The sequence below is a fragment of the Medicago sativa genome, chromosome 7 (assembly GCF_051527215.1).
Source record: "Medicago sativa cultivar Bolivia chromosome 7, Bolivia_mono, whole genome shotgun sequence".
Classification (NCBI taxonomy): Eukaryota; Viridiplantae; Streptophyta; class Magnoliopsida; order Fabales; family Fabaceae; genus Medicago; species Medicago sativa.
The window spans coordinates 103,062,757-103,080,606 of NC_140755.1; the positions used below are offsets into that span (position 1 = coordinate 103,062,757).

At 35.2% G+C, this 17,850-nt stretch overlaps 2 protein-coding genes across 2 annotated transcripts; one reads left to right on the forward strand and one right to left on the reverse strand.

The window, feature by feature from the left end:
* The first annotated feature begins 541 nt into the window (after positions 1-541).
* On the forward strand, positions 542-13,177 carry LOC146911544 (myosin-11). The gene is made up of 38 exons (XM_085730174.1): positions 542-762; positions 1,317-1,445; positions 1,572-1,715; positions 1,807-1,952; positions 2,036-2,192; positions 2,295-2,353; positions 2,708-2,867; positions 2,938-3,087; positions 3,190-3,326; positions 3,418-3,564; positions 3,695-3,796; positions 3,927-3,984; positions 4,069-4,170; positions 4,739-4,776; positions 4,943-5,069; positions 5,152-5,322; positions 5,512-5,643; positions 5,762-5,871; positions 5,974-6,034; positions 6,252-6,429; positions 6,613-6,818; positions 6,902-7,021; positions 7,486-7,584; positions 7,776-7,997; positions 8,889-9,028; positions 9,374-9,485; positions 9,571-9,618; positions 9,706-9,960; positions 10,058-10,213; positions 10,308-10,514; positions 10,662-10,805; positions 11,574-11,644; positions 11,737-11,836; positions 11,949-12,005; positions 12,137-12,193; positions 12,271-12,351; positions 12,490-12,572; positions 12,741-13,177. Exons 1-38 carry the CDS (start codon positions 760-762, stop codon positions 12,862-12,864), a joined length of 4,593 nt encoding a protein of 1,530 aa, XP_085586300.1. The 5' UTR covers positions 542-759; the 3' UTR covers positions 12,865-13,177.
* Positions 13,178-14,774: 1,597 nt separating this feature from the next.
* LOC146911545 (F-box associated ubiquitination effector family protein) lies at positions 14,775-16,655 on the reverse strand. Its single transcript, XM_085730175.1, has 2 exons — positions 16,506-16,655; positions 14,775-16,324 (listed from the first exon to the last, which is right to left on the reverse strand). Exon 2 carries the CDS (start codon positions 16,270-16,272, stop codon positions 15,010-15,012), a length of 1,263 nt encoding a protein of 420 aa, XP_085586301.1. The 5' UTR covers positions 16,273-16,324; positions 16,506-16,655; the 3' UTR covers positions 14,775-15,009.
* Positions 16,656-17,850: the final 1,195 nt, after the last annotated feature.

A 17,850-nucleotide genomic window follows, 5' to 3' on the forward strand; every position in this document is an offset into this window, starting at 1 on the left:
TCACTACCAAAAAAAAAAAACGACACTACCAAAAAGAAAACTTTAGTATTCACCGTGGAAACTCACGTTTAAGAGTATAGAAATCTTAGGTACATGTCAAATGAAAACAAATTCTAATCCATTATCATTGTAGTTTTTTTTAAACCGGATATCTTTGGCAAAACTATCCTAGAATTCACCTATATGGTGAATAAGTGGGGTGTCCGGGGTTCGAACCCAGGCCCTGCATATAATAATGCATTATCCAACCAACTGAGTTATGCTTACGAGACTGCATTTTAGGTTATTAGTATAGCATACAATAGTATATTATTTGAGTGGAAAAATAAATAAACAAATAATGAAAATAAAATGTTCCGAGAGAGAGAGAGAGAGAGAGAGAGAGAGAGAGAGAGAGAGAGAGAGAGAGAGAATGAGAGAGAGAGAGAGAGAGAGAGAGAGAGAGAGAGAGAGAGAGAGAGAGAGAGAGAGAGAGAGAGAGAGAGAGAGAGAGAGAGAGAGAGGGTTAGTAGTAACCACGAGTTGGCGCGAAAGAAAAGGGAAGAAGCGAAATTACAGGGCGTGTTGAAGAATGTCTGTCTCTTCCAAGAACCACTCGATCGATCCATCACACTCCATCGATCCCACTTTCACTTCCTCTTTCTATCTCTTCTTTCTTCTTTCTTTCTTTCTTTCCTTTTTTTCTCTTTCTCAATTCACTTCTATCTATCTCTCTATGCTCAAATCCGCCATTTCTAATTTACTCTTCACACCTCTATAATGGTACGTCTACTACTTTCTCTTTCATCTATCTATCTACCGTTTGTTTCATTTTCTGAATTAATTCATCAAAATTTATATTCAAACTGTTATCTTTCATTAGTTCATTAATGGAAAATGTTAATCGGTACCACTAAGAAGTATCATCTGGATCATAATAACACAACACTGCACGCAACAAATTTGTATCAATTCAATTCAACATGTATCTTTGTTTATAATTTATATATATGTATACACACACACTGTTCCTCATTTCCGTGCCATGCATGCATGGAACAAAATTATGTGTGTATATGACATTATTTTTAAATTTCTAATTAGAAATTTGATCCCTTAGAAGTTATATCTGTCTTTTTATGTATGACGCAAGTACACTCACACACAGATTGGCACCGTTAATAATTTGAGAAAATGACATACTTTGGTGTAATCAAATGTGTCGGGTCTCCTGTCCGACACTAGACACCACACCAGACACACTTTTAATCAGAAATGTTAGTGCTAGAGAGATCTTTCTAATTGATAAACTAACGAGTTGTTATTTCCATCTGCAGGGGACTCCTGTGAATATTATTGTGGGTTCTCATGTCTGGATCGAAGATCCAGATATATCTTGGGTTGATGGACAGGTTTCCAAAATCACTGGACAGGATGCAGAAATTGAAACGACCAATGGAAAGAAGGTACTATATTTTCTTCTAATCTTCACCTTGATAAATCTTCATACTTACTCTATAGAAATGTTGCAAAAGTTATACAAGGAAAAAGCAAATTCTGAATATATGTTATTCTATTTTGGATATTTCTAGGTTGTTGCAAAGTTATCAAAAATATTACCCAAAGATATGGAAGCTCCAGCTGGGGGAGTGGATGATATGACTAAATTGTCCTATTTGCATGAGCCTGGAGTCCTGGAGAATTTAAAAATTAGATATGAATTGAATGAAATATATGTAAGGCTCATTTCCCTTTACTATGATAAGTTCACAACCTGTTTTTATCATCCCTAAAAGCACTTAACCGTCTTCTTAATTGTTTTGACAGACTTATACCGGAAACATATTGATTGCAATAAATCCATTCCAAAGATTACCTCATCTTTACGATGCACACATGATGCAACAGTACAAGGGAGCGCCATTTGGAGAGTTGAGCCCTCATGTATTTGCAGTTGCTGATGTTGCATATAGGTATTATACATTTTTTTCTGATTGTCCAAATCCCATTTCTATCATTGAACCAAATTTATAATCAACGATTTCATTAACACCAGGGCAATGATTAATGAAAAGAAAAGCAATTCAATTCTGGTCAGTGGGGAAAGTGGAGCTGGTAAAACTGAAACTACGAAAATGCTTATGCAATACCTTGCTTACTTAGGTGGTAGGGCAGCCACTGAAGGACGGACGGTTGAACAACAAGTTCTTGAAGTATGATTTCTTTTTTTATCTTCCCCTACCGCGCAAAATTCAAATTTTCTCTCTTGAACTGCCACTCATTTGAGACTTTTGTATTAACTTATTTGAGTGCAGTCAAATCCAGTTTTGGAAGCATTTGGTAATGCTAAAACTGTCAGGAATAACAATTCCAGGCAAGTCTTCCTTACATGTGAGCAGTAAATATTCTTGTGTTTATTTCTCTAAGATATGCTGATATATAAATTAACTTTGTTGCAAGTCTTTGTTAAATACGGGAAAAGTGATTCATTGTGTTTCATTCTCCTTGATAGTTCGATATATAAATTAAATCTATATCCAATTTGTCTCCTTACATTCCCTAATTCTCTATCATAATGCCAAGATTCAATGTGACAACATTTAAATTGATTGCCATTAATCAATTTTGCTCTCCAGAAATGGAATATAAACAACTACATGAAGCCTACTTAACCTTCATTCTTTTACCAATTATTAGTTTAAAAAATATCATTCTCTTAATGGTGCAGTCGTTTTGGTAAGTTTGTTGAGATCCAATTTGATAAGAGTGGAAGAATCTCAGGCGCAGCCATTCGTACGTACCTTCTTGAGAGATCTCGGGTTTGCCAAGTTAATGACCCAGAACGTAACTACCACTGCTTCTATCTTCTTTGTGCTGCACCACAAGAGGTTAACTTCTTCATAGCTTACTTTCTATTTATTCTTTTAATTATATACTCATTACAATTTATGCTGACAGGAAATCGAGAAATACAAATTAGGACATCCTAAAACATATCACTACCTTAACCAGTCGAAATGCTATGAATTGGCTGATATAAGCGATGCTCGTGAGTATCTTGCCACCAGGAGAGCTATGGATATCGTTGGAATAAGCCAAAAAGAGCAGGTTTTTCTTGTCATGAGCGTGAATTCAGAGTTTTTTTCCTGTTATAATATGGAATTATTAGATTCTTACCTCTTTACTTTTCTCTGCTGTCTCTTTTGTCAGGAAGCAATTTTCAGAGTTGTTGCTGCAATTCTTCATATTGGCAATATTGATTTTGCCAAAGGAAAGGAAGTTGACTCATCGGTTCCAAAAGATGATAAAGCCAAATTCCACTTGGCCACAACTGCTGAGCTCCTCATGTATGGATCAAATTCTATTGTTATTCAATGCCCATATGACTTTGAATTGCCTCTTAGATAATCACCATTATTGGGTTTTGCATGTTATCAGGTGTGATGTAGGTGCCTTGGAAGATGCATTATGTAAGCGTGTCATGGTCACCCCTGAGGAAATTATAAAACGGAGCCTTGATCCCCAAAGTGCAGCAATCAGCAGAGATGGTTTCGCAAAAACAATTTATTCTAGGCTCTTTGACTGGTAAGATGCTGAAAATGCAAACCAATCTATAGTGCTGTCCTTCGTAATTCTAGTTCGGACTACAAATTCATAAGGCAGGGATCTTGGACTATGGTTTTGATCCTTGGTGCACTAATATGGTTGTTAACAGGTTGGTGGACAAGATTAACAATTCAATTGGACAAGATCCCAATTCTAAATCTTTGATCGGGGTCCTTGATATCTATGGTTTCGAAAGCTTTAAATCTAACAGGTAATATGTAGTTTAGAAGAACAAGCATGCCTCTTGATACCACAATATTGCATTACTAAAGATGTGAAAGCAGCAGTGTCTGCTTGTTTTCAATCCAGTGCAACTTATTTTCAGTTTTCATGCTCTGCAGTTTTGAGCAGTTCTGCATTAATTTTACAAATGAAAAGTTGCAACAGCATTTCAATCAGGCAAAATCTCAGACCAGATAAGAAGCTTCATTTTGTTATGACCATTATTTCCATGTTTAATACGTTTTTCATGATGACTTTCAGCACGTGTTTAAAATGGAACAAGAAGAATATACAAAGGAACAGATCAATTGGAGCTACATTGAATTTGTTGACAACCAAGATGTTTTGGACCTTATTGAAAAGGTTTTATTTCTCATTTTGTCACTTTCTTTAAGGGGCTGAGGATTCTAGTAGTTCAATTTGAGTTTAAAAGCAGTCAATTTAGATCTTCCGAAATGAAATGGAATTTAATTCTAGTATGCTTATTGGTGATTTAAATTTTGATTATTTATCTAACTATCTTATTGTTTAAATATCATCCCATAATCTATCTTATGTGACTAAAAATAATGGAAAATTTATTAATTAAATCTAAAAAAATCAACTTAATAATTATAAAGCAACTGCACAGAAAGAGGAGAAGGAGGAGAAGGGATGGGAATGAACTTGGTTAATTGGTTCTATAGTTGCTTCTTTGTAATGAACCACAAGAGCCCTGTTGAGTATATTACACAAATATTTCATGTCTGGATTTTAGACAAACAAAAGTTTACAATTCAGATACTACTGTTATTAAGCGATCTTTCCCTAGGTTGTAACTTTGTTCATTTTTACAGTTTACCAAAATTCAATCAGTTTTTCATCCTTTTCTTTAACTTTGTCCTCCTCTACTTTCCTTACTAGTCTTATACATTACTTTTTCCTTTTGCAGAAACCTGGAGGAATCGTTGCTCTCCTTGATGAAGCTTGGTAAAATATTGTTCTCCTTAATCAAGCTTGCTAGATGATGTTTAGCTCTCTCATTTTGGTTATATGATAAAAAAAAAAAATTAATTGTTTGAAATCTTAATCTCCTTGTTATATACCATACAAAATTTACCCCTTCATTCTAACTTTTCCTCCACTTGTCTTTCAGCATGTTTCCGAAGTCAACACATGAAACATTTTCGAACAAGCTTTATCAAACATTTAAGAATCACAAGCGCTTTATTAAACCAAAATTGTCTCGAACAGATTTTACTATTGCTCATTATGCAGGCGAGGTATGACTTATTTTCATAGCACTAGCTTCATAAAAAATAAGACATCTTATGTCTATCCATTTCTACTGTTGTAAATGTGCAGGTGCAGTACCAGTCTGACCAATTTTTAGATAAAAACAAGGATTACGTGGTTCCTGAACATCAAGATTTATTGAGTTCTTCCAAATGTTCTTTTGTATCGGGCCTTTTTCCTCCACCTCCAGAAGAGACATCAAAATCTTCAAAGTTTTCTTCGATTGGTTCTCGTTTTAAGGTATCATTCTTTTTCTAATCTTTATTTTTAAGCATGTGGACTTTGTCCCAAATAACAATAAACTTCTTGCATCAACATGTACCCATGTTATAGCTTACAAAACTAAACTGTACTCGTACTTACAAAGCTAAACTGTACTCGTACTATCAGGAAGCTAACAAACCATGTTTTTCTATATGAATGGTGCAGCTGCAACTACAGCAACTAATGGAGACATTAAACTCAACTGAGCCTCATTACGTTAGATGTGTGAAACCAAACAACCTTCTCAAGCCTGCAGTTTTTGAGAATGTCAACATTATGCAACAACTTCGATGTGGTGTGAGTATACTTTGATGTTCCTCCTTTGTTCCACTCATAGGTTGATAGCATGTACAAAAGCATGGTCATGGTTTCTTCATGTTTTCAACCTAGCTTTGTCTAATGCTTTATCATACAGGGTGTTTTAGAGGCAATCAGGATAAGTTGTGCTGGGTACCCAACTCGCCGTGCTTTCTTTGAGTTTATAAACCGATTTTCCCTCCTTGCCCCAGAGGCCACGGAAGGAAAGTAAGAACTCTTCTATTAAACTTTTAAGCCATGTAGAAAGTTTTGGCTTTATGTTATCAAACATTTTTCACCTAACTAATGGGTTTTTTCACCTATGGACAGCCTTGATGAGAAGGCTGCTTGCCATAAGATTCTAGAAAAGATGGGGCTTAAAGGATATCAGGTACTTTGAATAATCATTTTCTTGTGTTCTTGTTTTAACTATACTAAAATCTCTTAGAGTTAGCAACAACCACAATTCATGGATCTTACATCATTTATATAGATTTTATTTGCCTTAACATTTTTATGCTAATAAGGTTAGTTTATGATTATTTAACATCCATATGCTTCGTTGACATTCATGACCAAATTCATTTGATTGGCTGTCCATTTTGTAGATTGGGAAAACAAAGGTATTTCTAAGAGCAGGTCAGATGGCTGAACTAGATGCCCGGAGAGCTCAAGTACTGAGTGTAGCAGCAAAAACTATCCAACGGCGTGTACGAACCTATCAGGCTCGTAGACATTATCTTGCGTTACGAAAGAAAACCATATACGTACAGTCTCTATGGAGAGGTGAAGTATTTTAAAAATGAAAAACGAAATAGCATAAATCATTTGTTTGGATATAGGTGCAATATTGTATGGACTTCCCTAAATACAACAGTGTTTCTCAGTACCGCAGGACATCTTGCTGCTTGATTAGCCTTCTTTCCTTTTACTTATTTTCCAATTTCACATGTGTAATATGTTCTGTAGGAAGACTTGCATGCAAACTTTATCAGAACATGAGAAGGGAGGCTGCTGCTGTGAAAATTCAGAAGCACATACGCAGATATGAATCGAGGAAATCCTACAATAAACTCCATGCATCAGTGCTTACTTTGCAAACAGCTTTGAGGGCAATTGCTGCCCGTAAGGAGTTCAGTTATAGGAAACGGACCAAAGCTTCCACCATTATTCAGGTTATAGTTGACTCTTGTAAAATTAGGACCGTCAGTTAAAGACATAAGTATTCAATATTAAAATTCTCTCTGAAAAATTTCAGGCTCGCTGGCGGTGCCACAACGCTTCCTCATATTATAAAAGGCTGAAGAAAGGTGCAATTGTGACACAATGCCGATGGAGGGGGCGTGTAGCCAGAAAAGAGCTTAGGAGCCTGAAAATGGTAAGTAATGCATCCAGCCAACATAACTCAGGTCATTCAAGGAAAAACAACAGAAGAAAATAAAAGTCATCCTGTAATGACTAATCTGAAATTGGATTTAACCTGTCAATAATTGGATCCAAAAGCTTTGCTTTCTTTACATGTCTTAGTTTAATTTTTTTTTCTCCTCATAGCTTTATTGTAAAACATGTGAAGTAGATGCACAATAAATCTTCGATGTAAACAACAGAAAAGCATATCTCGTTCACAGGAAGTTGAAATGAAAGGCATCGTTTCTTCTCGTACCACAATATATATTCTTTTGTTTGTGGCTATATGGTTGATCAAATTGTACCAATTAAGCTGATCCTTTACGATTCATTGTTTAATATTTACGCATCAATATTCTCACCTTTTCTTATTATTGATTTTTGTGTTTCTCGTTCTCTCTACTCTAAGTTGATATCTGTTTCCATGTGCTTTAGGCTTCAAGAGAAACCGGTGCACTTAAAGAAGCAAAGGATAAGCTTGAAAAACGAGTGGAGGAACTCACATGGCGCCTCCAACTAGAAAAAAGTTTAAGGGTGAGATATACGTTTGGCAGTTAGATAAAATATGGAGGACATTATTGTTCTGATATTTTTCACAATCATGCGTTTTGTAAAATTGCACAAATTGGGAATAAAAACAAGGCAGAATAAAAGCTCAACCTATGCAAGTGACCAAGCATCCTCTTATTTTGTAAGAACTAAAGAAACTATATGGAATCCTGCAGACCAATCTAGAAGAATCTAAAGCACAAGAGATAGCAAAACTGCAGAACTCCCTGCAGGATATGCAGAGCAAAGTTGATGAAACCACTTCCATGCTTGCAAAGGAGCGAGAGAATGCAAAAAAATCCATTGAAGAAGCGCCTCCTGTTATTCAAGAGACCCAGGTTATTGTTGAAGACACGCAGAAGGTTGAATCACTAACAGCAGAAGTTGAGAGTTTAAAGGTAAGAACGCTCAGTATTAGAATGCTTCTACTTCCATGTATAATGCTTGTTAACTGTGAAATTTTGTAGACAATATACTTAAATCGTATACAACTTTATCATTCTTAGAGTGTGTTTCATTGATTTGTATGCTTATTAGGCTACTTTTCATTGGTTAGCTGAAACAAGTTGGATAACATGTATGGAATTAGGAATATTTGGGTGAGGGCTGGAAAAAAAAATCAATGTGAAGATGTCATTTCGACAGTTTTTTTTCCGGGTCTGGACATGATATATCCAATGATACAACCTAGCTTGTAAACAGAGATAAATTATGCATTTCGTGTAAGATGCTTTCAGTACCGAAGGAAACCTTAGAATAACACTTCAGATTTCATAGTATTCATATTAGAATTAGAAGCAGTTTCAATGGATCCCTAATCAAAAGGCATGTAACATGATTTGATTCCCACCAGTTGATATGAGAAGCAGTATAGTAAATCACATTATTGTGCATATTCCTTGAATTAATACTTGGCAGTTCAGTCAAGATATTCACAACAACCAAGTCTTTTCCCACTAAGTGGGTCGGCTACATGGATCAAATTACGCCATAATGTTCACAATTAATAAAAAAAATTGAGAACAGCATAGCTAATGACAATAACCGATCATCCTAAAAGCTTAAGTTGTTAGGAAGAGGCACGATAGTTTTTTTTTTTTAGACAAATTACAATACCAAGGGATTAAAAATTATGAAATGTTTAAGCATACATTTTTTTATTGGCTTAGCACAAACTCGCTGAGTAGTATGATCTCTTCTTAAGATTATAGTGGTACACTTAAGTTCTTGTGAGGTGTATAGTGGTCATCTCGTCTATATGATGTTTCCTTGGGTTTATCTTTATACAGATGTCACTAGAGTCGGAGAAACAGAAATCTGATGATTTTGAAAAGAAATATAATGAAGCCCAAGCTTATAGTGAAGAAAGGTCTAAAAAATTAGAAGACACGGAAAAGAAGGCTCGTCAGCTCCAAGAATCACTGACCAGGTAATATAAAAAATGAACAACAACCTAACTATTTCTGTTCTCCTGTGGTTACCAATGGCAATCAATACTTAAAATGATGGGTTGGAGTGTAACTGATTCATGATTTGGAATCTTTCAAACTCCGGAAATCTTTTTCCAGATATTTGCTTACTCATGGAAAGTATGAAAATGTTGTTGGCTAACTGATCAAACATTATTTTTCTTTATTTCTCTTCTTCACTAAGTAGCAATAATGATGACATCCACAACAAATGAATTTATATCTAATTCTCTGCTTTAAAAATAATATATATCACTCATATCTGCACGAGGTGTATGACCAAAATTTCACATTATGTTGATTAGGCTAGAAGAGAAGATTAATAATTTAGAATCAGAGAATCAGGTTCTACGTCAACAAGCTGTTTCCATGGCACCTAATAAGTTCCTCTCGGGACGCTCTCGATCAATTATTCAGGTACTCCTTGGGATGAATCTTATATACATGGTAATAAAATTAATCTTAAAGTTTGTTTATGATATTTTCTTATCTCTGTCGATAGAGAGTTGACAGTGGACATATTGGAGTGGAAGGAAAGCCGCCACATTTGGTAACAAAGATTATCTTGGTTACATTACTCTTACTTGATATGTATATGTGGACTTGACTCTCTTTTTTCACTTGATCAACTTTTCAGGATATGCATAGCCCATCAATGAACCACAGGGAATCCGCAGAGGTGGAGGATAAACCACAGAGGTCATTGAATGAGAAACAACAGGAGAATCAAGAGTTGCTCATTAGATGTATTGCACAACATCTAGGCTTTGCTGGGAATAGACCAATTGCTGCCTGTATCATATACAAATGCCTCTTGCATTGGAGATCATTTGAAGTTGAGCGTACAAGCGTGTTTGATCGTATAATCCAAACTATAGGCCATGCAATTGAGGTTTAAAATGCTCAACTTTCACGTGATAGTTCTCTTTCCTTCTCACACTCCTTTCTCAACAAATTTATTTTCACTAAAATATTTTTTCGGACTTCAGACCCAGGAGAACAACGACATCTTGGCTTATTGGTTATCCAATGCTTCTACACTTCTCTTGTTGCTCCAGCGCACACTTAAAGCGAGTGGTGCTGCTGGAATGGCTCCTCAACGCCGCCGTTCTTCCTCAGCAACCCTGTTTGGGAGGATGACACAAGTAAATATAACTTTCTAATTTGAAATGGATTGATTCCCATTGAGAAATTTTCCTTCTTTAGGAAAGTACAGTCTTTCATTTACCCTTATTACAGAGTTTCCGTGGAGCTCCAGCGGGAGTCAATCTTTCCCTAATCAATGGTAGCATGAATGGGGGAGGAGATACATTAAGACAGGTTGAGGCCAAGTACCCAGCTCTGCTTTTCAAACAGCAGCTTACGGCTTATGTGGAAAAGATATATGGAATGATTCGAGATAACTTGAAGAAAGAAATTTCTCCTTTGCTTGGATTATGCATCCAGGTACAACAATTTCGTCATTATGCTTAGTAAACTTCTACGGACTGATATACTCTGCATGCTTTCTTACATTTGTAAAGCTTTTCATTTCTTAAATTGCCATTCAAATTCAATGATTTAACATGGTACTGTTTGAATGTAATGAGATAGGCACCAAGAACATCCAGAGCGAGCTTAGTTAAGGGATCATCACGTTCAGTTGCAAACACTGAAGCGCAAAAAGCCTTGATTGCTCACTGGCAGGGAATAGTCAAGAGCCTTGGAAACTTCCTAAATACTTTGAAAGCAAATAATGTTAGTTTAACCTCTTTTCGTACATCTCTCTCTCTTTCTGGTGCTCTCTCATAACTACTTTTTCCAGCAGTGTTTCTAGCTCCTAACGAAAAATACTCCTTATAACAAAATCACAGGCTGCTCTCAAAGTTGACCGAAAATAGATTACCTCTTTTTTTCTTAAATTTAAACAGATTTTATTTCTAATTAAATTTATTTCCTATGCCCAGATAGTGTAAAATAATTTGATACATACATCCAAGGTTGTCAGACTCAACTCTACTCGATTTTAACCAATTTATCACGAGTTAACTTGCTGTGAAATCGCTTTGAATTCCGATTTCACCCAAAATCAATTTTACATCCGATTTATCACAAATTTTACACCTAGAAGGCTAGAAATGTAAAATTGTTAACACGAGATTTTGACAACCTTGCATACATCTAATTGTATCTCACCATGGAGACTTTTTGGAGATGTTTTAAGAACTAATATTATAAGGTGACATCGTGTTGAGATATGATTGGACATTTGAGTAAAAATTTAATACACTTTCTGTCCATAGGCATTAAACTGTAATGTTAATCGTTAATCAAGGAGGCTTGTGCAAATTTTAGAGCAACAAGGGAAATCCACATAATTTTGTTATACCTTAGGGAGGTTTATGTGTCTTATCTTCTTTCTTTGTTTTATTTCCATTTTCCTTTGGCAGCTTGTTATGTTTACATTTACTTCTTCTTGGTTGAGTTAAATATATGTGTTCTTCTCATTCTGTTTCATTTTGGCAGGTCCCCCCATTTTTGGTTCGGAAGGTGTTCACTCAAATTTTTTCTTTCATCAATGTCCAACTCTTCAATAGGTTTGTCTTATTCCACTTTCAATGTTTTGGGATTGTTTACTGTTCTTCAAATCAGAATTATGGTCTCATCTCAATGCTTATTTTTCTTATAGTCTTCTCTTAAGACGGGAGTGCTGCTCATTTAGTAATGGAGAATATGTGAAAGCTGGTCTGGCTGAATTGGAGCATTGGTGTTATAAAGCAACCGATGAGGTGCAATACTAAGCTGCTGCTAATTTTCCAGTTCCTTCAATTCTTTCAATAATGTTTAAATACATACTAACCCCCCACTCCATCCCTCCTCTTCCGGAAAAAAAAAATGCAGTATGCAGGTCCAGCCTGGGATGAGCTCAAACATATTAGGCAAGCTATTGGATTTCTGGTATCTATCTATCTATCTATCTATCTATCTATCTATCTATCTATCTATCTATCTATCTGCAATCTTCACGGTACTTGTTCAAATGGAAAGAGTAAAATATCAAACAATGATATTTCCTGCATTTATTTTAGGTCATACATCAGAAACCAAAGAAAACGTTGGACGAAATAAGTCATGACCTGTGTCCGGTAAGTAAAAGATATCCGACTTTCTATCTAACTTTCACTTTCCCAAATACCTACCATTGTTGGTTTCTTGTTCACAGGTCCTCAGTATCCAGCAGCTATATCGAATTAGTACCATGTACTGGGATGACAAGTATGGTACACATAGCGTGGCCCCTGATGTAAGTTTTCACTTTCATTACTCAAACTTAAGTTTAAAGCCATCTATGCCAAAAAGCAGTAGGATAACTTCATATCGAAGACGTGCAGAAAAAAAAAAAAATTATGTTGAGCTTTGCCATATAAATGTTTTCATGTAGGTAATATCCAATATGCGAGTGCTGATGACTGAAGATTCAAATAATGCAGTTAGTAATTCTTTCCTGTTGGATGATGATTCAAGGTAAGCCTTGAGCTACGTGAATACTAATTATTCAGGTTTTCTTTGTTTTATACACTCAAATTTAATTAATTTTTTCCTCTTTGTTACACATGCTTCTAGTTGTTAATAACTGAATGTATATTTGAATTTTTATTTGTCATTGACCATTTGGTGGCACCTACTTTGCAGCATTCCATTTTCTGTTGATGACATATCAAAGTCAAATGAACAGATAGATATCTCTGATATAGAGCCTCCGCCGTTAATTCGCGAGAACTCTGGGTTTAGTTTCTTGTTGCCACGCCCAGATTGACAGCTTTCGTTGCAGAATTGATCCACTAGTACTCTTACCTTTGTCCAGATATCAGCTCACATTCAGTTACATGTTATTATGTGAAATAAAAAATTTTGACATCAGAAAGAAGATTGTATTTAACATATTTATTTCTCAATAGCTTGAAAAGGGATGACATAGTGCAGATTTTACGGTGCGCAATCTAGCATTTGAGGCGGGAGTAAACGAATATTGCCCTCTCAACAACCTTGTTTTGTTTTGATACAAGATTTTGTACCTAGGAATTTTAAAAAAAAAATATACCGAAATGAACACAATTTCTGTCAGCAAAGAACATTATTTAGCTGGACTTTTTATTTTAGATTTAGCTATTCACATTTGCATTTTTTTTCCATTACTTTCCAGATGCCAATTTTAACCTCAGAGAATGAAATGAGTTTCAATATATTCTCTTAATAATCTTAGTGTTACAGAAAATATAATCTTGTAATCTCTTAAAGGTTAAATAAAGAAAATATAAATACTGTACCCAAAATATTATCTTGAATAAACCAAGTATATATATTAATATCTTAAAAATCATAACAAAATTATTATTTTCTTGGGTTTTTGAGGATTTAAAATTAATCCAATAATTTACCTAGGTCTGGTATTATATCGGTTACCACGATACCTTGTTTGTCCCTGCATGAAATTAGGCCCTTTAGATCATAGCATTATAAGCGTGATATGAACACATCTGAAGCTTCAACTATAGTTCATTGTTTTGTCTTTGTTTTGATGAACATCTATATTTCAGATTATTATGTTTTGTTGGTGCCGTGTTTGTTAATTGAATATTAAATCGAAGAGAATCAAGGTTTCAAGTTCTCTTTATGTAGTTCCAGAGAATAAACAATGTATCTACCAAAATGAAAAGAACACGGTCTGAAAATTTTAAACTAGCCTTGAAAGCCTTCTACTTGGATGGTAGTATAAGCGAAATTACCACCTTGAACACTATGAACGTGCTTAGTGTGAGGGACATCAGTTTCTAATGTATGATTGAAATTAGAATTAATAACGTAAAAACAAACAAGGGGTGAAAAAGAGAGTTCCATGATCAGAAGATTAGACAGAATAATGATCAGAAGTAGGGGTGTGCATGGTTAACCAAATATAAGAACCAATCCACTTAAATGGTTCTAGTTTGAGATCCAAACCATTTTTCTGGTTCAAGAACAGACCGGTTCCCATATGGCTCAAAACCGGTTTAAACTGGATTTGATTAAAAACTGCTGGTTTACAAATGGATTAGTTACAAAATCTGATTTTTTTTTCTTGAATTTAGTTTGAAACAACTTTTATTGAATTGGTACTGAATAGTTTTTCATTCAATTGATAAAAACCAAAGTTAGAGAATGATAAAAGGGTATCGTCGAATTGGTACTCTTCTCCGATTCCAGTTTTCATTCAATTGATACTCTTCTCCGATTCCAGTTTTCACCAAAGTGTATCGTCGATTCAATGTGGTTGTCGTCTCCGCCGTTGTTGCGGTTGTTGTCTCTATTGCCGTCTTTGCAGTCGTTCACCGCCGTCGTAGCGGTTGCCGTCTCCGTTTCTCTGTCTCCATCGTGGTTGTTGCAGCCTTGTGAAAATACTGCTTTTCTCTTTCAATTTCTCCTTCTCTTTCTACAATTATTGAGCGACTTTTTTTGTTTTTTCAATCTCACCTTTTTTGTTACAACAGAGAAGTAACTCTCTTGTTCTCTGAAATGCAGGATGCAGTTAAAGAATTGAATATGGTTTTTTTAAGTGGATACAGTTTATAACTGTTTCCAATGAAATGGACTGGGTCAGTTTTGGTTCAAGAGAAAATGGTTTTTCCAAAACAGTTTACTGGATTTCCAGATATAGTTCACATGATCCAGTTTTTTTGCACACCCCTAATCAGAAGAGCAATATTTTCAAGTACTTGATTAACCAGAAGCTTATCAGATACAGTACACAACTACACACCATTGATCATATAAAGCACTAGACTTTAAAACAGAACAAAGATGCTTAAAGCTTAGTTTCACTTCCATTTATCAATCCTGATTAAAAACAAAATGGAAAAGAAAGATTACATCTAGAAATAGAAAAGACAAGCCTTCAACTCAACGGAAATCATGTTCCATTCTATCAAGACACGGATGAAGAGCGTGGCCAAGCAGGCAGAAAGTAAGGAACCACTTTGCTAGATTCCCAAGAAATGGAAGCTCCTCGACCCTGATAATTAACTACTTCTGCTGTCTTGGTCTCCAAATCACACAGGAAAATGTTCCAGCCCAGTCTAATAAACACAGATGCAGAATTCTTAGGAAGAAATGATAGTATCTGAGTCTCTTTAAAATACAAGCTAAAGGTTGGTATCTGCTTCCATATTGCTTTGAAATTCAATCTCCACCTTGGAATCCAACTGTACTTCAAATGAGTACAGTTGCAGTAAGTGGATGGGTTAACTGCTGGCTCCTTCTCAAGAACCCATATCTCCAAACCCAAATTATTGCTCTGACCATACTGCAATAGCCCATCTGACGATTCCCCAAGAACAGATTCCTCGTGCTCCTGTGATAACACACCAGCCGGTAGTTTAACCAAAGCTACATTCCTATCCCCAAGACGCGGATCATAAATAGCAAGTTTTCCCCAAATTGCAAGCCAGTGCACAACTCCTGCAACCACCATACCTACAGTCCTTGGGCGCAACGAAAAAGGTGAAGAACACATCAGAGTAGACTGCTTCCATTTCCCAGTTTTCGACGAGTAAGTCTCAACCGATACAGTGTTGCGTTCCTTAAGCTTAGATTCACATTTCGCACGGATCACCTTGTAGCAAATATCACCCTCAAGATATTCCTCAACAATCAACGCCATACAGAGAGTTTTATAAAACTGCTGAGGCTCCGGGAGCTGAAACCGTTGCTTGCTCATCGTATCATAAACATAGTAAGTCTTGGGGTGTACACCAGAAAGTATAACACCATTACAAGAATCCATAAAGTAACCAAGTTTTTTGAGAATTCCAGAACGCACCAAATCATCACCCTCTTTACAAGTGGACAAAAACGGAAGTGCAGGCTCCCAAGAAGGGCGACGATAACCATCACGAGGCCTTCCAAGATACAAAAAGTTGCATACAAAAAACCCTAATTGTCGATAATTTTGGCCCCATTGAGTCAAATAACGACGATGAAAGGAAGAAGTGCATATAAAATGGAGCCATCTTTTGGAAACAAGGATTGATTTGAAGACAGTTGATGGTGGTACACGAAGCAGAATCTCATGCATGATATCATCACAGTTAAGTACATCATAAACACTACTAATAATATCAATATTATTATCATCATTATCATGACTCGTTTTCGCTCTTTTCTTCTTCTTCTTCTTCGACTTTGCCATTTTCGTCAGCTAGGTTAAGTTTATGCCAAGTTCATCATCATCTTCAGAAAAACTGAAAAAAACACAGACAAATCTAAAATCGATAGTTCAACAAAATTAAGCTAATTTTACTCTATAATCGCAGAAAATCGCTGTGAAATCGAATCATCGCGCATGCAGGAGAGGGGAAAGAAAATCCGAAAAAAAAAGTTAAAAAAAGGTTTTAAAAAAAAAAAAAAGATGGAATTTCTCACTGATTGTGACGGCGGAAGAGCAAGTCCGGTAGAATTTTCCAGCGAGTTGAGATCAGTGCGATGGAGAAAACGGTGTCGTCTGCATTTTGCTTTTCGATTTGATGGATCTGCTTCACTACTGATTGAGCTTTGTTCTTTCAGGGTTTCTATGGATTGTGTTTGTGTCCGGTTAGGAGGATATATTGCATTGCAGTCCATCACATCTAGATCGTCCGATCAAGATTTTTGCACGTCCAAAGTTTAAATTAAAAATATTGAAAACAACAATTATTTATTCAAAAATTTTATATTTAATGTTAAATGTACAAGTTTCAATACAAAAATTTTATTTTAAACTTCTTAACATACACCCTCCGGTCACTATTACAAGCAAAAATCAACATTTTAAGTTCATTCATTAAATGATGTATGTAGTCAATAATAAAGACTACATACATTATTTAATGAATGAACTTAAAATGTTGAGTTTTGCTTATAATAGTGACCGGAGGGTGTACTTGATAGAAAAACCCTTAAAAATACACAAAAATAAGCTTAAAATCTTGACCATCTAATCTAGATCGGATGGTTCAATGTGTTGACCGTATGCAGTTTGACTGAAGTCTATTCAAATTCAGGTTTTTAAATGTCAATTCAGGTATTAAAATAGGTCTCACTTACGATAAAATGAGTGAAATTATAGACGCATGTATAAATTAAAGAAAAAATGGCACCCTTTTTAATACATGAATAAAAATATAGACCCCATATATTAATCATTGTCGCCTATTTGTCCCACAAATTTTTATGTATCAATGATAAAATTTTGTTAGAGAGAACCAAAGAAAAGTAAGTCAATTTTTTTGAGTTTTTCTATTATGTGTAAATTTGCATATGTTATGAAGTTTAAAATAGTAATTGTTGCATTAAAAATTGTAAATTTTGTATTAAATATATAACTTTTTAATAAATAATTGTTTTTCAATAAAAATTTGTTTACTTTTAGTTGTTTTAACATGTACAACATTGCACATGATAGACAAACTCAATTCAAATGTACTTTCAACAAAGTCCTATTTGGTTTAGTTTCTCAAACACATTTAATCTAAATTTACTTTTTAGATTTTGTACTATTCTCATTTTATTTTTATCAAGGGATGGTGGAATGAATGGATTGTGAATAAGTGATAAAAACGACATATGAATAGTGCAAAATCTAAAAAGTACATTTAGATTAATGTGTTTGAGAAACTAAACCAGATCGTACTTTGATGAAAGTATATTTAAATTATCTGATTGCAGAACCAAGGTACCAAGTTGTAGCCAACTAGCACCACCATGGCTTAAGAAGGGTTGTCATTTAAAG

Coding starts and splice junctions, on each gene's coding strand:
- LOC146911544 (XM_085730174.1), top strand. Junction 4,171..4,738: donor TTTTGGACCTTATTGAAAAG/GTTTTATTTCTC, acceptor TTCCTTTTGCAG/AAACCTGGAGGAATCGTTGC. Junction 12,194..12,270: donor TAAGTCATGACCTGTGTCCG/GTAAGTAAAAGA, acceptor TCTTGTTCACAG/GTCCTCAGTATCCAGCAGCT.
- LOC146911545 (XM_085730175.1), bottom strand. CDS start 16,272: ATGGCAAAGTCGAAGAAGAAGAAGAAGAAAAGAGCGAAAACGAGTCAT.